Below are 23,250 nucleotides of genomic sequence, written 5' to 3'. Positions count from 1 at the left end.
ATTAAGTTCACCTGTACAGGTTTGAATGCATTTTAGGCTTGTTGTGAAATTTCACCCAAAAGCTGAATATCCCTAACTTTTTGTGAATAGTGTATATATGTGTATATATGTATAGCATTTCTAATTTTTAAACATCCCTAATTTTCTTTTCACTTAATGAGTGTTATATCAATAATTTTAGTCACATAATGTAGGATACTGTTGTCACATGTCTTCTTCAACCACTAATATATGTCTCCTTTGTTTTTTGTTTTTTTTTTCCCATTGCAATGTTTGACTCATCATGTTCAACTTGATGTTAACACAGGCGGCAGTTTCACAAGTGCCTTGATGACTGCAGCTCTCTCATTTGAATTTATGTGCCCTTGATTAGATACTGCCGTGTAATTGGTTCATGGAATAAGTTTAAAAATCCCTGGTAAGATGTCCTTGCTAACAGTGTTCATGCGTCAACATTGCATATTTCACATCAATATTTTTCATACAAGTTATCTCAAGGTTCTGATCTCTCGGTGACTGAGAGAATAAAGGAAGTTTTGGAGTTTCTCCTGTAATCCTGCCTTCCTAATCAACATTCAGATATGCTGCTTACATACAGACTGTTGGCTGCATTATTTCAAAGTTTGTGGTTTTCATCTATGGCTATGCAGTATTTTCTGTATCTAATTTCACCTTCTGAACTTTTTGAAAATCGTGCCTGCAAATGAGCATCCAGCTTTTAATCATCCTACAATACACTTTTTTTGTTGTTGTTTCTTTGTGTAGCCCTAATGGCCTCACATAAAGCAGAAAAGCAGTAGGCAGGTTATTTGGCTATCAGCTGGAACACATAGCAAGATAATTATTACCTGAATATCTAAACAGTTCATTCAGGAAATAGTGAAAGAGACCAAAGCAGAGCTAAAAGCAAAATTAAATATATTCAACAGGTCACTGGAAAACCTACTAAAACATTGATATTACTGTAAATGTCGTTTTAGACCTGTGCTGCAGAAAAAAGAGAAAGTTTATTCCTGTGATTGCGCTCAGGCAAGGGCTTGTTTGTCCCAGGCAGTGCATGCTGGGCCACTTAAGTTGTTTTAGGATTCCTTCGTCCTGAGACTGAGAGACAGGTCAATCAGCCAAACGATGACTAGTCCTGAATGAGGACATTTGTATTCAGAGCTTGTGTATGCCAGTGAACAGAGCAAATTGGCTAATTTCATTAGTGGTAAACAACCCGCAGAGGCTGTGGGACACCCACCACATCTCTGACAGGCGTATACCAATCCTTACTTTCTGTCTTCCTCCTGTCCAGATGTATTGTGCTGAACATGTTGTGATCAGACAAACCTTAAGATGGACCCAGAGGAGCTGGAACTGCAAAATGACTACCGCTACCGTAGCTACGCGGCAGTCATTGAGAAAGCGCTGCGAAACTTTGAATCTTCAAGTGAATGGGCAGATCTCATCTCCTCCCTTGGCAAGCTCAATAAGGTATGGTATGATGCTCAGAGATGCTGACAAACACTTCCTCTGGATATTATTCTCCACTGAGCAATTCGCAGTGCAGTGACAATGAACTGAATGTACCATTTTGTATCTGATGTGCAGGTTTCAGTTCTGTGTTGTAACAGAAGGTTTCCCTTCTAGTTGACACTCCCTTCCTGTGATATACAACTTTACTGATTAAATTTTCCAGCATGCACAGCACTGTTGACTTTGGAGTGTCTCTTTCTGCTATATGTACAAAAACTGGTCCTGAAAGTACACAACAATTGTGACTGAGAAGTATAATCTAATAAATAAAGCAAAATGTGTTATATTTATGGGAATTTTTAAATTGTTCTGACAGCATTGGCAAAAGTCATTTGAAGTATTTGTCAAATACAGATTCAGTTTCTCTCTCTTCTCTCTGTCTTTTAGGCTTTGCAGAGTAACCTTCGCTACTCACTCTTACCCAAGAGGCTGATCATAGGGAAGCGTCTGGCTCAGTGCCTACACCCAGCTCTGCCCAGTGGAGTGCACCTCAAGGCTCTGGAGACATACGAGGTCATCTTCAAAATCATAGGGACAAAATGGTTGGCCAAGGATCTTTTCATTTACAGGTACTTGAACTGACTCCTATTAGTAACTGCAGCAAGGAGAACGCAGGCTAACCTTATGCATCTGATTTTTCTCATTTTTTAGCTCCGGCTTGTTCCCACTGTTGGGTCACGCAGCCATGGCAGTAAAGCCTGTGCTGCTCACGCTGTACGAGCGTTACTATCTCCCACTGCAGAGGGCTTTGCTGCCTAGTCTTCAGGCATTCATAACTGGACTCCTGCCAGGCTTAGAAGAAGGACTGGAGGTCTATGACAGGTAAATAACACAACTTTTTATTGTGTGTTGAAACATGTCTGCCTGGTCTTTTAGGTGAATAGTTTTAAAGACGTTCAAAACATTTCATATAAAACCTGGAGAGAATTCTGACAACAGTGTAAAGTTGTTCATCCAAGCAAAACCGTGTTAAATAAAAGTAGCAAAGCCACAATGTAGAAGTTTTGTGTAAAAACAAAAACCAAAATGTACTTAATACTTTAACAGTACAACCATATTTGGTAACAGTAACTTGGTGTTTCTACTTGATGTTATCAGTCCTAAATATTGTGGGAAGGTTTTGGCCCACTGCCTTTACAGCACTGTTTTAATTATCTAAGGTTTGCAGCATTAATTTAAGCTTCCACCACTCCAGTTCTGTCAGGTTGAGGTCTAGACTCTGGTTGCGTGATTGCAACATTTTCTTTCCTCTGTTTTGCAGTTTCTGCGTTATAGACGTGCTGGTGTGATTTGAATTGGCACCTTGTTGAATGACCCAGTTTCAGCCAAGCTGGAGCAGTTGTACAGATAACCTTACATCTGAGTCTTAAATATTTTGGTATTCAGAGGAGCTGATGATCAACTCATTGACTGCTCATGGTCCTGTTGCATATTTTTTGAGGCTTTTGGAGGTTAGACATTTGTGTTAATATGATGTGTTTGGTCATCACCAAATGGGGCGCTTGAAATTATGACTTAACATCTCCACTTTGGTCTCATCTGTCCAAAATACATAGTTCCAAAAGTCATATGTGTTTACAACCCTTTCTGATTTACTGATGATGAATAAATCAGGTGCATCTGATTGGCAGCACTTTGCTGCTTCATACACTCTGGATTCTTATAAGTATTAGTATAAAAGGATGTCTTTAGTTTTTCACACACTGATTCTGAATGTTCTGAATATTAACTTTGTTTTTGTAAAACAAAAACCGCATATTGTTGTTGTTCACTTTTGTATTCTGTATTTACTTCAGTTTAAAGAAGCAGTAAGAAGCAGATATGTAAACTTAAGTAGGTGCTGAGTTGTTGGGCTTCACAGGATCTTAAACTGGCTCATCAGAACTTTGTATGCTGAGCCAGACGAAAAAAGTTGGTTGGTATTTTTGCTGGATTTGTCCCTTAGTCTATGTTGATGACTTCTCCCGCTTTTTGTCCTCTCCCTTTGTCCAGGACCGACGCTCTGCTGGTCAAGTTGTCATTGTTAGTGGGTCAGCAGGTCTTTTATGGTGCGCTGTGGGGAAGCATGCTGGTCACTCCCATGGTCCGACTGCCCGCCTCTGTCTTTATAGTCACTCATTTTGACCGCATGGCACCACTGAGTCAACAAACACACATGTTGGGTTATGGCCACACAGCAGTGGTGAGTGCCTTACTTTGTCTTGCATACACACACTTTGGAGCCCATAAAACATCAAATTTACTGAGCGTTTGATCCACTGTGGTGAAGTTTTACATCTCTGATTCCAGGTGAAGTCTGTTTGTCTTTCTCTGCAAGACTCCAATGTCCTGGTGCAGAGGAACATGCTTGAAATCCTGCTCTACTTCTTCCCTTTTGCCACATGTCTGGTAGGTACCCATATGCATGCATCTTCTCCTTTTTATTGCACCAGATAAAATGTCTCAATTTCATCTCCTGTTGTTTTATGTTCAAAAGAAAGATTTGTTTACAACCAATTCAAGTTGATAACATTTTTTGTGGGGCAGTGTGCATTGAAACTGAGAGGCAGTGATGCATCACAAGCAGTAAGATAGTTATAAAGATTACAAAAAAAGAAACAAAACCAGTTTTCTAAATATATAAACATCTATGGCACCAAATTGTTTGTTGTAAATATCTGTTTGATTTGAACATTTTGGTTTATTGACTTTATTTTATTCCAATCCAGTGATTGAGTTGAGATAATCAAGTTAACCCATAAAACATGATGTAACTGACTCTTATGAACCAGCCCCCAAATTATGAGCTTAAAAGCAAATAAATGTTATGATGGCTGCCACAAATACAGAGAGAGATAAAAATATTAGCTATAGGTCAATAAGGAAAAAGCAGGAATTACACTGTAATAATGTGAATATGTGCTGCAGTCTAACAGTCACCATTGCCATTCCCAGCTGTCTGTTATTCTGGCTTTCATGTACAACACTGTACACCTGAGAATTTTTCAGTCATTGATGTTGAGAAGCAATGTCATAATATATTAACCTCTCTGTGATATCATTTGTAGGCTTCTGTAAATCCCAGCTGAAACATGAGATAAGTGATGATTATAGGATTTGAATGTGATATAAACTGTATTGCTTAAAAAAAGTACAACCTATGAAGGTTAGACTACTTTCAGCATATTTTTAAAAGAGTAATTTTAAAACCTTTTAAGACAGATGGTGTTAAAATAAAGCTAGACATCTGGTTCGTCTGCACTCCTGACAGGATCATCAGCATTTACGTCAGGAACTTAAAGGGTTATAGTCATACACCAAAGCATTTTAAACAATTTATTCAAAAGAATTGTTTTGCTTTTTGTATGGGTAAAAAGTAGATTACTGTTTCCTTGCAGAAATAACCTCTTGTGGTGTTTTACCTGAATGTCCACATATCTCTAAAACTTGCTAAATTTCCCATCGGTCATGGCTTTATTCCATACAGAATTACTTGAGTTGAAACATGTAGAAGTGTTTCCTTTTCTTATGTTGATTCCCGGCAATATTTCAATGGAAGTCAAATTTAATTTCTGTTGTTAAGGTGTTCCTTGGTAGATGTTTAGTGTTTAGAAAGATGTACTTTTTGGTTCTTTAAGATAACCCAGAATTGTGCAAGTTGCACTGTCTCGAGCGCAGTGAAGCAACCCAAACTATGACACTTCCACCACTGTGTTTCACTGTTAGTATGAAGTTGTTTTGCTGAAAATACGAATGTGTGCCAGAACTGTTCATGTGGCTACAAATCTCTTTCTTTGATTAGTCTTTTCACAACACGCCACTGTCCAGAAATTTGTTTTTGTCTGTTTATTCAAATTGATTTGCTCTAACATTCTTTTATAGAAAGCATTTGTTTGTTTGTTTTCTTTTTGGAACCTCCTGTACACTTGCAATATTTACCTGGAGGTCCTTTGATCGATTCTTTTTTTTTTTTTTAAGAAAGTTAGTTTGTTTCTAGAGCTGACTGAAGCTGCAGTCACTTCTTGTCCTTTTAAGAGCTCCTTGTACAACAACCATCTATTTAAAATGATTTTTATCAAGTTCCTTGTAGACTTAGAAGCATCATCAAGCCTTTTTTCTAAAGGTTTTAAAACTCTCATTGGTACAGTGACACCACATATTTCAAAGATAAAGAGAACACTAAGTCCTTCATATGAGGCTTTAATGAAGCATTCTCCTCCTTTTGTTATTGAGATGTTCTTGTGGTTGGTAGCTAATCTGAAACCACTTATTACAGTTGTACCGGTGTGATGGTGCGATGAATTTTCAATGGTAGGAATTTGTTTGTTTGCATGAAATCCCTGTATGCATCCTTTTCACTGAACATACCACTCATCCTATCAAAACTCTCAATTTCTTTGTCTTTGGTCTTAACTTAGGAGCCAGCAGAGCCCAGTGCCACTTTGACTGCCGACGACATGATCACAGTGGTGTCCGCAGCTTCCCTTACTCTGCTCAGGAGAGACATGTCCCTCAACAGGCGTCTTTACGCTTGGCTCCTAGGTGGCTGATCAGTAAAATATACATAAGTGATGTGTTACATGCTGTAATATGTGATACGCATGAAAAGTTTACCTGCTCTCATTTTTCAATGTGTTTTGTTTGTTTGTTTTCAGGTACAGATATAAAAGGAGGAATGGTGGCACCACACCCCACCCTCTCCACCACCATGGAGGAGCACACATCGTTCTACTTCAACACCTATTCTAAAGATTTCCTCGTAAAGGTAACCAGCCTATAGTGTGTTTGTGTGTATGTTTGTGTGGATTTATCTTTTGTTTGTTTTTATTTATTTTTCATGCTTGTTTGTTTATTTTTACCTGGAATTCAAAAGTTTTTCTATTAGAAATGTAGGGGTAGAAGACTGGTAGCACTCTGTCTGACTTGACATAAAGATGGGAGTGTCTTAGTGATATTGATATAATGGATGTTGATCCCGCCACAGTGAGGCATTTTCAGTTATGTGGCTTTAGTATTTTCTAAAATGTCTAACTGTAGTAAAAAAGAGAAAAGAAAAGAGAAAATATACTAATTATTTTGTGTCTTTTTAAGCAGTGTATAGATAGATGTTTCCAATATGATGCACTTAATCCCATTTGTTTGTGTAGCAGACAGATAAAACAGCCTTAAACAGAATCTGGATGTTTTTGTGTTTGAACAATCTGCCTGAACATGTGTGATTTTCTTGTCCATATCTGTTCTTGTCTCTGACTGCAGGCTCTGATCAACATACTCAAACAGAAGGATGTGGACAGCGACCCAGACAATGTGATCCATTACCTCAGGCCTTTTCGTATCATTGTCAGTCTGCTTGATAAACCGGAGATAGGTGGGCAGCGCTTAACAGTACAGAACACAAATACTTTGACATGTTAAATCACTGCACATGCCTCACTGATGAAACCATGATAACCACTCAGGTCCCGCTGTCTTGAGCTGTTTGTTGTTGGAGGTAGTTCGAGCTTTCTACAGCTACTGTCGGGAGGTGCTGGGGGAGGACAACATCACTTTTGCAGGACTCTCAGGCAATCAGCTTGCCAGGTGAGAGCCATATAGAGAAAAACAGATATAGCTGTTAATCAATCAATAATACTTAATTCATCCCCGAGGGGAAATTCAAGGTTCAAGTAGTTCAAGAAATTGTAAGACTTAATGTGATAAATGAATTTGGAAGTATTTCATTCTATTTTATTTTATTTTTCTATTTTTTTTATTTTATTTTTTGTTGCTTTAGTTGTTATCATTTGTATTAATTTGAACTATTTTATTAATTTATACTAGTGATTTTCTTTTTTTTTTTTTTTTAATACAATTAATATATGTTTTTATAACTCTTATTTATTTTATCTTCCTGAAAACAAAAACTTTAGATTCTCTGCTGCTGTTTTAAATGTATTATAGGTGATTTAACTTGATTTTCTTTTCTCTTTTACAGTAAGATAAAAGAGAACAAAAACGCATCAGAGATTATAAAGACGATGAACATGCTCGTCAGCTCCATGAACAGTGAATACCTTTGGGAGTACATGACTCAGCGTTTCTGCACATCTCTCAGGTATACCAACAAGTCAGCATCTTACTTGCAATGAGAATTTATACATGCAGAACGGTGATACTTTCAGGTGTTGATGAAGAAGTTGGTGCCAAATCCAAAAAATAAGAAAAAATGTTTTCCCACAGGAATGGTACTGTGTAAAAAATATGAATTACAAAAGAAATATTTGCAAATAATATTAACCTTATTTATTTTGGAAAAGTGCTATTACATTTGGATTTAGCTCATTACTAAAAGTAAAGATGGACTGTGTTCATCTTCGGGTTGCATCATATCTTATTTTAACATCTCTGTGAGTGTTTGAACTGATGAAACATGTTCATGTTCCTTTTAAAAGTTTTTTTAAATAATTTCCAAACAGTCTTGGGTCTTGTTTATGGGTTAAAAAAAAATCCATATGTTTTGCAAGCAGCAGTGATCCAGTCTGGAGACAGGGCCATTTAGCATGCAGATTCTCTGCTGTGGAACCACATTTTCGTAATATGTGAGGATGTGATTTGGCATTATCTTATAGGCTTAACAAGGCATTAAAAGACTGTTTTTACAATTAAGCATTAATGATGCCATCACAAATGAACTAGTTGTTGACTCCACATTCACTAATACACTCCCATATCAGCACAGATGCTGGCTTTAGAGAAAACAAGTTGTATGTCATTGTATGTCAAATTCATCAAGACAGTTTTTCATTTCACCTCTATCCATCTATCCAAACTGAACGTCTTTAATGTTGTTTTTTTTAACTTTTTTTTATTTTAGTGTGACTGTCATTTTGATTTGTGGAAACAGAGACTAGCTTTTCATATACTTTTCCTCTGTTCACTGTCAAGGATTTTTTTTAATGTTTTAGCAGTGCATAACTTTTAATGCCTTTATTTCCCTTGTCACACTTTTTCTGAAAAGTGCTGCAAACAAATAGGAAAAATTATGTATATTCAATATGATAAATTAGCATTTTGTATAGTGGTTAAATATAGTATTTAAATAATAGCAAAATCATTTAATTTTTTTGTTTAAAATTTACTGCATCCTATCTGTTTAAGCAGAAACTGTCTTAATAATTAACTGTCTTAATAATTGTTTATTTCAGAATGCTAAAAAATACAACATAGCCGACAATTAAACCTCCCCTGTTTGCTTTTAAATGTCAAGTGACAAGCATTTCTGTTTTTATTTTTATGTTTTTACCATAGTGACAAAGATGATCCATCCATGGCTCCTGAACAGGGCCTCTGTCCTCCTGCTCCTTCTGTCACAGAGATGTCCAACCTCATCATTTTCCTTCTTGATATTCTTCCTTTGGTAATCAACCAATATATTATATGTTATAACCAATATATATATATTTTCACATTTGTAGTTTTGTTGCATTCTGAATAGTAATAAAAGCCTTCATCTGCTTCATACACACGCTTGGAAAAACTCAATTTGTCAAATATCCTAATCATGTTTATGTTTTCTCACAGGAGCTCCATGCTGACATCCAGTCCCATCTGCTCCCTGAGATGCTGGGCACAATGCTGCAGACTCTGCACCATCACATGGACTCAGTTTGTCTTGAAGATGTCACACAGGGGCTGCGTGCGTGCTTCAAAGTTCTGAGTAAGATCCAGATGCCTGTAACTTACATGGATGTTGATACGGTAGTTAACACAGCAGATTTGGCATTACAGTCTCCAGAGAACGAAAGCTCAAAGACCCAGGTGAGGCATTTCTCAGTTTGTACCTTTGTGGTTTATTTTGAATGAGAAAGTATCTTATAATATCAATCATAATTTATATAGGATATAGAGAAAGAAGGTGAGAAAGACGGCATAATTAATGGGAATCAGGAAGATGAAACTGAGAGCCGAACAGGAGGAGGCGAGGCAGAGCCTACAAATGGTGTACACCCAACTCTGAGGTCTGAAGACAGTGGACTAGGCATCAGCGCCTCACCGTCAGAGCAGCATCTGCCAATGGGGACCAGCAAGGGACCTGATGGGTGTGGAATTGGGAAAAATGGCGAGGGCGTGTGGAGGCGAGGAGGCAGCATAGACACCATGACACAGTGTCTGCAGGAAATCTTGGCCTTCATAACCACGAGGTAAACAGCTGAACCAGATGCACTGTACTGTAACAGTTCAACATGACAGTTTCTAAATATTTTTTCACTCCTGTTGCATTTCAGATACTTACTGGTACAGGTGGAGGATGTTAAGGGACCTGATCAAGAGCGTCAGTGTGGCTCAAGTGCTGCCTCTGTGGATCAGAAATCGTTGTTAGGTGGAAAAGAAATCAAAAACAAACTGACTGAACTATTTTCTCCAAATAAACTGAAAGCCAAAGCCTCCCCTGAGGCCCAGCTCCCAGCCTCCCACACTGAGAAGAAAAAGGGGCGTGGACATTCAGGATGTCTGGACTGGGCAGCAGGGTACATGCCCCGGGGAAGAGCCGAGATCTCCGACGCATGTCGACAGGCTTTTGTTGCCACCTGCCACCTTCTGCTTGAATGCACCACCTTCCCTGTCTACTTAAGTGAAGATGAGACTCTTGCTCTCTATACAGACATGTTTGGTCACATAGGTCAGCACATGAATTTATGAGTTAATAATACTCTCGACTACATGTTTTAACCCAGAAATAATCAATTGAACCCTTTTGTTTGCCTTAGATGGTGATGTTGACAGTCTACCAGAGTGGCTGAGGTCCTTGATGACTCTGTGCTGCATGTCTAGGGACTACAACATCCAGCACACTGCAGTGGCTTCTTTGTTGGAACTCATTAACCACTCCCAGTCCTTAGCACTGGTCATTCAGGACAAGCACAGACGTTACCAGAGCTCTGACTCCAACCCTCTCAGTGGGAGGTTGCAGATGGTCACTGTGCCACCCATCTATCCAGCCCTGCTTCGTGCTGTAGAGGAAAACACTGACTTCTATCAGGTCAGATGATTAAAGGAAGCTGTTGCTGTCAATAAAAACACAAGTGTAAATGTCATATTCAAGTTTTTCTTTTGTTTTTTTTTTTTTATTTTTGTTTGTTTTTCTGCTGTAACCCAGAGGCTGTCCCAGGTACTGTGGAGTCAACTGGACACAGAGCGGAGAGAGCAGCACATCTCCTGCGTGGACCTGTTTTACAGGCTTCACTGTCTGGCTCCATCAGCATCCATCTGTGAAGACATCATCTGCCAAGCACTGTTGCACAAAGACAAAGTATGGATGCCTGACGACTTACTCGCACCTTTACATTACTTTTTTTCACATGTCAGTCAAACTAGAAGAGTTTAATTGATGGAGTTGCCAAAAAACATATAAGTCAAAGTTTTGTGTGTATGTCTTCAGGCTGTTAGGTTGGAAGCTCTGCATCGCTTCACAGTGCTGTGGCACCTGACCCGGGAGATCCAGAACAACAGGACCATGTCCCTCAGTCGCTCGTTTGACCGGTGAGTTGCATAGTTGAAGCATTCGGAAAAGAAATATTGTGGTCATTGTCTTTGTGATTTCTGCTCATTCTATCTCAGTTTTTATCATGAAATAGAAAAAAAATAATCATCATTTATTTGTTCTCTTCAGTATTTTATTTTTTTTTAGCTAATTTTAAAAGTAGTTCTTAGCAAATCAGTTCATGTACCAACATGTTACTCACATGTATGATCATATGAAGGACAAACTGTGTTGTGGAAATCTCTTATATGTGGCAGATGAGATCAAATCAAAACTGTTAGATTGTGTGGCCTTATTCTCACAAGAAGGCACAGTTCACACATTGTACAAACTAGTCTGTCAGAGAAGAGCCGAACAGATCAATGTGCAGGAACTATTAATAATACAGAATACAGTCTCAGACATCCTGGTGGCTGTAGAAATCAAGCTTTAGTACAGTACTATCTAGTCTTTACACATGAAGCTTTTACCTACATTTTGTGGTCTCAGTAAGGATGTGCAAGGTCAGACAAAAAGATGCTCAGGGAGTCACTTCTAACATAATAACAAGTTAAACAACAAAACTCGAATAAAAAAGTTCACAACAATAACTTGTCAGAATTATCAAACATGTTAAATAATTTTATACTCTAATATACTAATAATTTTTCCCATATTAGTATGTTGACGTTTGTGAAGTTAACTGAAAGCTATGGCGATGTAGTTGAGTTGATTCTGACATGTTCAGACCTCCAGAGTGAACGCGGGAAAACCCTTCAGATTTTGTTTCACTGATTAAAAATCAATATTCGTTTCCTCACTTTCTGATTCAACAGTCACAGTATTTCAGAATACTAATTAGATGCACAAAGAGATGTACTGAAAGTTCAGCTTGTGTGTGTCTCAGGTCTCTGTGCGTTGTGGTGGACAGCTTGAGTTGCACCGATGGCTCCATAAGTGCGGCAGCTCAGTGCTGGCTGGTTAGAGCTCTGTCTCTTAACGATGTGATTCGAATCCTGGAGCCGATCCTATTGCTACTGCTTCACCCGTCCACTCAGCGCTGCTCCATTCAGAGCATGAGACAAAATCTTATCGCTGGTAAGTGTATTGATATGCCACGTTTTTTTATTACTATTATTGTTATTTCCGTTCAGAAAGAAACATTTTACTTTTTCTCTTTTGTTAAACTGAATCAATCATTGTTTTTAAGGTAACCTGAAGGATATAAACAACAGGACTAGAAGCTCCTCTAAATCGTGTGTCGACACCTCAGCAGCCGGCATCACTACCTTAAATGTCTTAAACATTGTGGATCGAGAATCTCTGTGGGCAGAGCTAGACAGTGGCCCAGAACTGGCGCATCCACAGGACATGGTACCAGTGTCAAGGAGTGAAAGTGAAGAGACAGAAGAGCCGGAGGATAGGGAGGAGGAGGAGGAGGAAGCTGAGAGTGAGCATACAGAGTCAGCTGACACCAGCGGTGCCCAAGTTTCTACAGAGAACTCCAGTTCAGGATCTGCTCCACAAAGCACGGAGGAAGGGGTCATGGTCAACGGCCTGCGGCGGGTAGAGTCCGAGCATACGCAGGCATCAGATTCACTGTCAAGCGAAGATGAAGAAGATTTGGAGCTGGAATCTATGGCCAGGTCTCGTTTATTAAAGAAGGAACGTGAGAAGAGAGAAGCCATTGATTCTCTGTTTCGTCATATACTGCTGTACCCTGTGGCGGGCGGCTGGCGCCATCTTCTCCAAGGCTTGGCACTGCTCGACAGCCTGCTGAGGAGCAGCGCTGAGTGCCCTCTGGTGGATGCCCTCACCTCCACTTCACTAGACACAAGCTCTGCTGCACATTTAAATCTGGTTTCTAATCTTTTGCAGCGCCATCAACAAGCTCAGGATGGCAAATGCTTCTTCGGTTGCCTGCTCTCCCCCTCATCCACCCCTTCCGTACCCCCATCGCTGCTCATAGAGCTGCTGGTGTCCCTGTGCCTGCGTTTCCTGCGTTCTCATTATCCCTCCTATCTGAATTTGACTCCTCTTGACCTGCAGGGGAACAGGGAGGTTCAGGTGAAGAGTGTGGCTGTGTTGACTCGGATGATGAACCAGCTCAGATGTACAGCACGTGGTCAAGAAAGCAACAACGCCAATCTGGAATCAATCCGCAGACTCCTTTCAGGCTGCAAAGTGCAGCAATTCACTTTGCTATCGCTGTCTGCATCAATGTATATCAGCCAGAAGGGAGCAGACAAAGGAGGATCCAAAGGTGTTGAGCTGCTATGTGAGGAGGGAGGCCTGTCTGAGGAGAGTCTGGTGAATCTGGGTGCAGGAGGAGGACAGGAGCAATACCCCTTGCAAATTGAATTACTCAAGCTGCTCCAGGCTCTCATCGTGCTGGAACACCACGTGTGGCCAGGTGGGGTTGTCTCAGCAGCAAGCGGAGCATCTGGCCAGCCAGGGGAGCTTCGTGAATCGCCAAGTGCCAACACTCCTCTTGCTCGCGAGTGGCAAACTGCTGTCCTTTTCCAGCAGTCTATAAAAGCAGCTCAGTACGTCCAGAGCCACCCGATTACAGCTCAAGGGATGTTTGTTTCTGCTGCAGCCAGGGCTCTGCAGCCTCAGTACGGGTATGCCATGCACCCCCACTGGGTCTCCCTGCTGTGTTCCTCTCTGCCCTACTTGGGACGCTCTTTAGGGATTATTGTGGCTCCACTCATCAGTCAGATTTGCAGGAACTTGGATGAATTAGTGAAGCTGTACGATCATGATGGAGGGAAGACGCACCAGAGGTAGGCTGAATACTGGGGCTGTGATGACATGCTTTTATCCCGATTCAATTACAATTTTTTGGGTGCCGATTCTATTTAAATTGCAATTCTCATGATTCTTTGATATTGCTCATTTTTTTAGACTTTAAAAAAAATATATAAAACTTTTTTTGCAAATCTTTTTTTTTTTTTTTTTTTTTTTAAATTTCAATTTGGAAAGAACAACACAGTAGCCAGAAGATCATTCTGCTGCTATAATGCCCCAAAAGACAAGTAAAAAGATCAATAAAAACAATAAAAATGACATTTTATAATGGAATATTTGTATTTATTTAAAAAAAATAGATTTTAAAAAAAAAATCAATTTTAAAAATGTGAAGCAAAAAATCCTGATCTTCGATTTTTTTCAATTTGATTTCCCACCCCTACTGAATACACACTTCCAGGATGAACCTAATTGCATTCCCCTTTATATAGTAAAAAATATTTTTATGTGTCCCCAGATAATTTGTACATTTAACATCAGTTTGAATGTCAGTCAAAGTCTTCTTGTTGGTCTTGATAAAGATGCTGTTACTGATGCTGTTACAAAGATTTTAAATATTTCCCTAATTTTTCTGAAACTTCATCAGCTTAAGTGGCAGAAGGGAAAATATTGCTCCTGACTACCCTCTGACTCTTCTGGAAGGCCTGACCTCCATCACACACTACTGTCTCCTGGACAAGAAAAGAGTAAGAAATGCAGCACACACTTATACATAGACACACACACATATATATGTGGTATCTAAAGTGATCCAATACTGTTGTTCCTTGCTGTCTTTCTCCACTAGTCCCTCGTTGCCTGTGATCCTGTGGACGTCCGCAATGCACGCAATGCTGTGATCGAAGCACTGCCTCATATGCTCAGTAGCATGGCCTTGTTGTGGGGTGTGATCATAAAGGAGGACATTCAGAGGCGTGCATGTGACTCTGCACAGAGCAGCAGACACACTTATACTTCTGTCTTTTTTAAATGCCCCAAGGTGCGTGCATGTGTAGAAGTGTCACACACTGCATGTGTTTCTCTGTGCTCCAGTATAGATGGGTAGAAAGAATACTTAATTGATCCCAGAGCTAAGAAAGTGTGTCTCCATTTTCCCTGTTAAACTTAGCCTGCATTTCATTACTGACAAAGTGATTTACTGGATCTTAATCAGATCTTGCGACAACGGATACTGGAGTTTCTCCTCCCTCTAACTGGACCATATGGGGTTCAGCTGATGGCTTCAGTGGGAGTGGTATGGAGCAATAGGAAGAGCAAAAGGAGACATAAAAACAAAGTAAGAACCCCAATGTCTTGTGAGACAAAATCTTACATTAAATATAGTGATTGGCTTTAAGGCTCCTGTTCCTTACAATCTGACTCTCCTCAGGTTTTACCTGTGGCCAGCGAGTCTCGTTTAACCATTGTGGAGCTGGTGAAATCACTCAATACCTTGCACACAGACACAATCTTGCAGTTGGTCAAAGAGGTTGTGAAGAAACCACATCAGATCAAAGGAGAACAGGTACATAAACACACACACACACACACATAAAGATCCTCACAACTTGTGTTATCTTTTTTTTTTTTTAATTTAATTTTCTTTTTTTTCTCCTTCAGAAGTCAGCCCTGGTCGATATCCCTATGTTACAGTTCAGCTATGCCTATATTCAGGGGTAACTGCAAATGCTTATCTCACATTTACTAAAACCGCTCTCGGAATATTCTCTTTCTCATGCAGCTGCATTTCTGTCCAGTATTTCAGCTCAAGCTCTGCAAGAAAACGTTGCTCCTCTCCTCAGTCTGTTACGGGAGTCTGTTCAGCTCAACCTGGCCCCGCCTGGGCACTTCTTACTGCTGGGGTCAGTTTTCATCTCCACTAAGATTGGCAGTAACATTAAATGTTTATTTGTTCCACTTGTGTTTATTTTCAGCCCCAAAATCTGTATATTATGTCAATGGTTTTATTCTACTGTTTTCTTGATTGTTTTAACCTATAAACATATTTTCTTGACTGTAAATGTTTGTGGAGGAAAGTGATGTTCAGTAACATTTGTTTTCTTGCAGAATCTTGAATGACTTCGTCAACAGGCTTCCCAACCTGGACAGTAAGGACACAAGAGATCTCCAGGTGAGATGTGGCTATTTAACCGCATGCACAAGGCTCAAGTCAGTGGCCTGTTGACTAAGATCAATAACAAGTTCAAATAAGACACCTTGGTCATATCAGTGATTAAACTGTATCACAGGAAGTGACTCAGCGGATCCTCGAAGCAGTTGGTGGGATCGCAGGCTCATCTCTGGAGCAAACTAGTTGGCTCAGCCGCAGTCTTGAGGTCAAAGTGCAGCCACAGGTGTGCCCAGAAGCAGATGACCCAGATGAAGCAGACATGGATGGAGATCACTGCGGTAAATACTTTATAAGAAATACAAGTATGACCTGTTGCAATTTCCTGGGAATTATTGAAGAAAATGAACCGACAGGATCAACACAACAGTCATCCAAATTACTGCAGTTACCATGAAAACTGATTTTGCTAAAGTTAGTAATCTGTGGGATGATGATTAGTTTTAACACTGTGCAGACTTTAACAAATGACGTTTAAAACATGCTAAATATTCATTTATTTAGTTTATTTTGGTTTCACAGACTATCAGTGCAGTGAAGGATGACAAAAGAATGCAACAGAATAAAGCTGAAGCTGCGACATGAAAACATCCTGAGCTTAATTTGTAAATAATAAAGTAATGAAGAAAAATAATTAAATTTATCTCTGTGTCCAAACTTTTTCCATTGGCAAACCTGATTTATTTAGCTGATTGTATCAGACTAAACATGTAAACAGTGTTTACAGTTTAATCATAACCATCATGATGATGGAAGCATCTTTTGTAATAATCTTGGAGGACTGGTGACCTGCGTTGTGAATAATTGCCTTTTTTTTTTTTTTTTTTTATTCTCGCTGAAGAACTCTAAATCATACTACATCTAAAGAATACCAGAACTGATTATAGTTTAATGGTGCTCATTTTATTAAAGTTTTTTCTTCTGTCCTTTACAGAGTCGGTGGCTCAAGCTAGCACCATGGTGTCGTCCTCTGCTCCCTCAGTTTACAGTGTGCAGGCTCTTGTACTGCTGGCTGAGGTAGGATTTTATTTCTGTATTATTTCATAAGCAAAGGGAATACTGGATTAACCGATTTTAGTGTACTGTTGGTAGAATTTAACAAACTTTCCCCGACTTAGATCCTGGCACCCCTTCTGGACATGGTTTACCGCAGTAATGAAAAGGAGAAAGCTGTTCCTCTCATTTCACGCCTCATGTATTATGTTTTCCCTTACCTGAAGAACCACAGGTAACTAACACTTTAGGATTTTCTTAGAGACAACACTTTCAGTTTCTGTGGAAACAAATTCAGGTTATTTGTAATTTTTCTCTTGTAGTGCGTATAACATGCCCAGCTTTGAAGCAGGTGCTCAGCTGCTGAGCAGTCTCAGTGGGTATGCCTACACCAAAAGGGCCTGGAGGAAGGAGGTCTTTGAGCTCTTCATGGACCCTCTCTTCTTCACCATGGATGCCTCCTGTGCACACAGGTTCGTATGTTTGTGTGTTGGATGTGCAAAAAAAAAGGGGGGGGGGATGCAGATGCTGCTTGTCTCTTATTTCAATGAGAGCCTTAGTCTCTGTCGCAGCATTCCTGTAAGTTTTCAATGCATCTCTGCTCTAACACACCAGACTCAAATTAGTAAGTGCATAGCTTCATAGGCTGTTGGACCCATTTAATGTGAGTCAGCTGTGTTGCAGCATGGACATACTGAAAACCTGCAAAACTGCAGCACCTCGTGGGACCAAGTTAAAATCGCCCTGTCGTAGACTCTGCATATTCTAATGTATCCGGCTTCACTGTCCCATTGTCTCTGTAGTTGGAAATCCGTCATTGACCATCTACTGACTCATGAGAAGACCATGTTTAAAGACCTCATGAGTGAGTACACACTCTTTGGAAACTCTGTTTTGTTTAAAAATAAGAGACTTTTTTTAAGATGGAGGATTTTTTTTCTAACCCCGAAGAAGTAGTAGTTTGTTAGTACTGTAGGTTTTTCAAAATGATCAGTTCAGATCAGAGAACAAAATTCAGCCTTGCAGAAATAAAGTGCTGCACACTTCATGCCAAAAACAAATACTGGAAGTCGTCTCTTCTTGAGGGGATGCAAACTGAGCAATAGGACTGTGCTAATGCAATTCTACATTTATTTGCACCTCAGGCATGCAGAGTGGCTCCCTGAAACTGTTCGCTAGTGCTGAACAGAAACCCATGCTACTGAAACGGCAGGCATTCGCCATGTTCAGCGGTGAACTCGACCAGTATCATCTCTACTTGCCCCTCATTCAAGGTTGGGTACTATCACTGGTTGTGTATTGATTTATGCAGTTATGTTTAATCCAGACAGGACTAAAGATATTAAAACTTATCATGTTATTCTGCATTTTCTCAGAGCGTCTTACAGAGACTTTGCGTATGAACCCGAGCCCTGCAGTTTTAGCCCAGATGTTCCTAATGTTCCGTGTTCTCTTGTTGCGGATTTCATCCCAACACCTGACATCTCTCTGGCCTATAATGGTCACAGAGCTTGTAAGTTACCTTTCTTTCACAGACATATTTCATACGCAGTTTATCATGGTGTAAGGGACCAATTCAGCTTGCTTTTTTTAGATACGCATTTTTGCACGTCTCGAGAAAGCTCTGCAGGCAGAGAAAGACATGTCAAAGTGAGTTCATTCTTTTATTTACATATTGCTGTTTTGCTGTCACCCTACTGATTCGCTTACTTTCTTCTTTTTTTTTTTTTTTTTCTTTTACACAATGATGTGTCTTTATTTGTGTAAACCAAGGCTGGCTAAAGTGGTCCGCGGAGCCCTCGATAGAAATGGACCTGTGAATTTCTCCCAGGCAGAGTTGGGCATGTACCTGTCAGCCTGCAAGTTTCTGGACACTTCTCTGGCTTTTCCCCCAGAGAGGATGCCACTCTTTCAGATGTAAGGGGATTAACAACCTGCACATGTTGTTAAATTCAGTAGTATTTAATCATTTTGCCTTAAAATCATTTTTAATTTACACATTTTACTCTTAATGCAGGTATCGCTGGGCATTTGTCCCAGAGGTGGATGTAAACCAATACAATGGTCCAGATAATGGACTGATAGAAGGCGAACAGGAATGCACACCACACGTCGTCAGAGTACTGGAAGGGATACAGCAGCGCTACGGGGTGAGAGACTGTTTTGAAAACAAAACTCTGTCTTATGTCTTGAAAAGTTATCTGGACATGATGCCAAATGTTACTGTCCTTTAAAGGTTGCTTTGTGACATGGATTGTCATGTGTGTCAAAATGGCATCTGTAATCTATGCATTCTTTTGTCTGAGAATTCCTCCATGGCCATCATTTCCTTAGGCTTTATACAGACATCCCTCGTCTGTCGGCACTTTGTGTAGCACGGTGTCCATTCAGGCAAAGCGGGAAGAAACATGGTTTTAAATTGGTATCTCAGGCTTGCCTATAGCCACCCAGGCAAATACTTTGATGCTGTCTGGACACACAAATCTGATGTCACCACATCCTAATACCATTTGAGATGTCACAATATACTGGTATTGATCATAATTCAAAAATTAATTATCAATATTGTAATGATACTACACATAATATAATTATTTCACATCAGCTGATAACTTTAATAGAATTAGATATATGAAAACCTTTTACTTTGTAGAAAGTTCCTTATATTCTTTTTTAAACAACAAATATATAATATAATGTAATGTAATATAATATAATATAATATAATATGATATGATATGATATGATATGATGTGATGTAATATAATAGCCTTACAAATAGTTCAAAACAGAGCAGCTTGATGCACACTTCGGTGCTCATTTGGAACCAGTGTAACCTGGATGCATAATGTATTGTCCTGGTTAAATGTAAAAGAGAGATTTACAGCCTCATCGCTAAATTTAACCAGAAATATTATTACAACTAAACTTCCAAGAACGCTGTACCAAGAGTTTTGTTTTAGTCTTGAGCAACACAACTATGAAACCAGACGTGCTATGGAGGGTAGATTCAGACTACCGAAAGTCCAAACAAACTATGGAAAAGTACTGTTATCTATAGAGCTGTGTACAACTGGAACACATTGTCAAGCAATATTATCAAAGCAAACAGTAAATATTTGTCTAAAATTATCTTAAAAAAAGGCATCTCCAAACACATTAAATTGTTGTGTCCTAAATATAGACTTGATGATGGTAAATACCGTTTAGTAGCCATTGTTCTGTAACCACTCTCATTACTGGATAGACAACTGTAAGTGACCATAATGAGGAAGACTATCCCTTTTTTATTGCAGGAATAATAACAGACTGTGTGACCACAGAGTGTGTGTGTGTGTTTGTGAGTGTGTATGTATGCGTGTGTGGGTAGGGTGGGGGTGGGATGTGCTGGTTATGTGCTATCACTGTTAAAGTTGTATAGAAAACTGGTGTAATCATTGCAATATGAGAGGAATGTTGTATTGACTCCAGGAAGAATAGCTGTATTGCAATAGCTAATGAAGATCAAAATAAATACAAATACAAATGTACACTACCAGTCAAAAGTTTGGACACACTTTTCCGTTAAATCCAATGGGAAAGTGTATTCAAACTTGGACTGGTAGTTTAAATAAATTTCCAAATTTTTAAAAAAGAAACACAAACTAAAAGAAAGCAGACATGTAATGTAATATTGATTATTACAAAATGAACGATCATTAGTCTACTTTAGGTTACTTTCCCCATTTTATTTAATGGTAAAGTGCGTCCTTGACTGATAGTTAAATAAGATTAAAAAAAAACAATGTTTGAATTATTTACATTTAACTCCACATTTATTTGTATGAAGTAGTACCAGTTCACAATGAAGTCATCTCAATGCACTTTTACAGCTATAGCCCAAATAAGTAATGCTAATCCAGTTACAATCCAATTACAATAAATCCATTATATGATTCACATTAGTCCATTTTACAATAACTGTGTATAACCCAAATTGTTTTAAAAAATAATTTCTCAGCTAAAGAAACTGACAGATTACATTGAATTTTCTCTACAATTTAGCATCTCATCCTAAGCATGCATGGTGTGACAGGCAACAGTGGAAAGGAAAAAGCTCCCTTTTTACTGGCTGGGAAAAACCTTTATCAGAGCCATGTTCAGGGAGGGTGGCCATTTGCCTCGACCAGTTGGGGGTGGGGAGGACAGGACAGAGGAGTCAAAAGCACAATATTTCTCTAAACCTGAAATAGCTGCTAAGAAGAAAAGCACAAGTTATGACCGTAATGATGTATTATGTTTATACTGTACAGGGAGAGTAGAGAAAGAGAGAGATATGGAGGGACGTGTTCAGTGCATCATAGGATGTTGCACATAAGTCTATATCTGTAGCAACAAACCTAAAAGATTGGCTAAGGGTGACCAAATCAGGCCTAACTACAGGCTTTTATCATAATGGAACGTCTAGAATCTAGACTGTAGATACCAGATGCCCTCTCTATCATCTACTCTAAATGGTAGAGAGAGCATCAAAAACTGAGAACTCTAGATGATAGAGAGATGGTAACCTAAACTGGGGCCTGGTTCTTAGTTTTACTCTATTAGCTGCATTCGTTTTTCACATTTGTTGTTTTTACAGGGCATGAGAATAAATTTATCTCAAGTTAGACATTCATGTTTTGTTTATGTTTTAAATGACCACAGCTCCTTCTGTTTATCGTCCGTCTACTGTTTCAGATGCTGAATGGACTGAGCGAGGAGTCCTCCACGGAGCACTTGGAGTTCCCTCTCCTCACTCAACGCTCCCTGTCCTCCATTACCCAGCTGTTGCCTTTCTTGCGCACCCTTTGCTGTTCTTTCCAGGGCCCTCCGCCATGCAGCCAAACAATGCCCCACTTCCCTGTAGCAGATTACCCAGCAGCCAGTTCACATACTGTCCTGAAGAGACTGGAGATCATCACTGAGGAAGAGTTCCTGGACTCCATGGAGAATTAAAAGCTTTTTTGACCTGCAGACATTCAAGAAGAGTAAATTAAACGGGCACAACTTCTGATAATGTATGGTAAGCTAATAAGAAAACAAAAGGAAATGTTTGGGATTTCGTTTTTAAGGTTTTGACTTGTCTGATTACAAAGGGACATTACGGTACTTTAACCAATTATCTTTTAAAATCTGAAAGATATGCTATGCTAATTATAAATGACAAGGGAATGCATGTACCTTTCTTGTCCAAGAAGGCATCTCATTTCAGCTTTAAGTTATTCGCACTTTTTCCTTAATGTGATAATTGGGAAGAAATATACCATAAAAGGCAGTTATGTAGACCAAATTCAGATATTCTCTTGTCTTCATAAGGCATGCACCTTATAATAATGATAATTCCAGTGAAAAGGTTTTCATTCGACAAACAACAGATTTACTGTGAAGAATCTTAAGTCTTATTAGCTTTTTCTGTAATTAACTGCAATCTGTATTTTGAGGTTACATAAGTCTGTTTGACTCTGAGAATGTAAAGCTAAACACCTTGTTGACAATTTATATTTAGCTATGTTAAAAGTTTTATTGGTAACTTACTGGGGGTGCTTTGTGTACATGGGAAAACCCTTTGAAATATTGGGTGTGCCTCAACATGCTTGCCATTTTGGTGTTCAAGGGAAATTAGCCTTTCTTTATAATTGTTAGTACATAGTTTTACAGCTGATCCTTGTCCTTTTTTTCAACACGTCTGAATGTTTACTTAAATTATTTTCGATGTTTAAAGGACCATGTCAAGTTTTGATGCAACAGAAAAAGTCTCAATAAAAATAAAATTCAACTTAAGCTCTGCATCTCTGCTTGGTTTGTTTGTTTTGTTGTATTTGTGTTTAGAAAGTTGCTTCAGAATGCAAACATAAGAATTGTGTGGAGGTTCATGTCCCCTGCGTTTTTTTTCAAAAGGCTGTTTTTGTCCCCTGTACTTTTAATGTCCAAAAACAATGTTTTGTTCACAGACCATATATGAAAAATACTTATGCCCCTCCCACATCTGAAATTTCACCCATTCTTGGACAGCTCTATTTGCACATCCCGGTTTCACAAAGCAAGAGAAAGATGAGAAAAACTGACAGCTGTTTTAGACTTAGGAGGCTTTACACCAACAGTAAGATGGAAAAGGCAACTTAACACTTCCACTGAAAAACCAGAACCTGATTCTAAATACCCTCAAGTCTCTGACCATTGCAATTTATCAGCATCTCTCTCTCTCTCTCTCTCTCTCTCTCGCTCTCTCTCTCTGCATTCTAAACTTGTGGTTTAAGGGATAGACACAAATTATGCCAAAGATAACAAAAATCAGAAGTTAATATCATCAGAAAAATTATTTGGT

The 23,250-nt window shown here is 39.1% G+C and overlaps 1 protein-coding gene across 2 annotated transcripts in view; it reads left to right on the top strand.

Annotated features, from left to right (window-relative positions):
• dop1b (DOP1 leucine zipper like protein B) overlaps positions 1–22,652 on the top strand; it is a 27,329-nt gene extending 4,677 nt beyond the window's left edge. Inside the window, exons 2-38 of one of the 2 annotated variants that reach the window (XM_079254398.1) lie at positions 1,298–1,476; positions 1,906–2,087; positions 2,170–2,340; positions 3,511–3,700; positions 3,808–3,906; positions 5,916–6,039; positions 6,153–6,262; positions 6,754–6,865; positions 6,957–7,077; positions 7,472–7,591; positions 8,785–8,893; positions 9,058–9,294; positions 9,376–9,677; positions 9,762–10,156; positions 10,245–10,516; positions 10,634–10,786; positions 10,916–11,016; positions 11,904–12,094; positions 12,207–13,782; positions 14,394–14,493; positions 14,595–14,786; positions 14,961–15,083; positions 15,177–15,311; positions 15,407–15,462; positions 15,544–15,648; positions 15,854–15,917; positions 16,036–16,195; positions 16,849–16,931; positions 17,033–17,142; positions 17,231–17,380; positions 17,711–17,772; positions 18,053–18,181; positions 18,284–18,420; positions 18,502–18,557; positions 18,681–18,824; positions 18,925–19,057; positions 21,624–22,652. In XM_079254398.1, coding sequence (XP_079110524.1) covers positions 1,339–1,476; positions 1,906–2,087; positions 2,170–2,340; positions 3,511–3,700; positions 3,808–3,906; positions 5,916–6,039; positions 6,153–6,262; positions 6,754–6,865; positions 6,957–7,077; positions 7,472–7,591; positions 8,785–8,893; positions 9,058–9,294; positions 9,376–9,677; positions 9,762–10,156; positions 10,245–10,516; positions 10,634–10,786; positions 10,916–11,016; positions 11,904–12,094; positions 12,207–13,782; positions 14,394–14,493; positions 14,595–14,786; positions 14,961–15,083; positions 15,177–15,311; positions 15,407–15,462; positions 15,544–15,648; positions 15,854–15,917; positions 16,036–16,195; positions 16,849–16,931; positions 17,033–17,142; positions 17,231–17,380; positions 17,711–17,772; positions 18,053–18,181; positions 18,284–18,420; positions 18,502–18,557; positions 18,681–18,824; positions 18,925–19,057; positions 21,624–21,881 — 6,900 coding nt within the window. In that variant the 5' untranslated portion in view covers positions 1,298–1,338 and the 3' untranslated portion in view covers positions 21,882–22,652. Of the gene's footprint in view, positions 1–1,297; positions 1,477–1,905; positions 2,088–2,169; positions 2,341–3,510; positions 3,701–3,807; positions 3,907–5,676; positions 5,809–5,915; positions 6,040–6,152; positions 6,263–6,753; positions 6,866–6,956; positions 7,078–7,471; positions 7,592–8,784; positions 8,894–9,057; positions 9,295–9,375; positions 9,678–9,761; positions 10,157–10,244; positions 10,517–10,633; positions 10,787–10,915; positions 11,017–11,903; positions 12,095–12,206; positions 13,783–14,393; positions 14,494–14,594; positions 14,787–14,960; positions 15,084–15,176; positions 15,312–15,406; positions 15,463–15,543; positions 15,649–15,853; positions 15,918–16,035; positions 16,196–16,848; positions 16,932–17,032; positions 17,143–17,230; positions 17,381–17,710; positions 17,773–18,052; positions 18,182–18,283; positions 18,421–18,501; positions 18,558–18,680; positions 18,825–18,924; positions 19,058–21,623 lie in introns of those variants that run through there. The other variant, XM_079254399.1, reaches the window with a different exon arrangement.
• Positions 22,653–23,250: the final 598 nt, after the last annotated feature.

Source organism: Telmatherina bonti (genome assembly GCF_933228915.1).
Source record: "Telmatherina bonti genome assembly, chromosome: 15".
Classification (NCBI taxonomy): domain Eukaryota; kingdom Metazoa; phylum Chordata; class Actinopteri; order Atheriniformes; family Telmatherinidae; genus Telmatherina; species Telmatherina bonti.
This window is presented reverse-complemented; position numbering and strand designations above follow the sequence as displayed.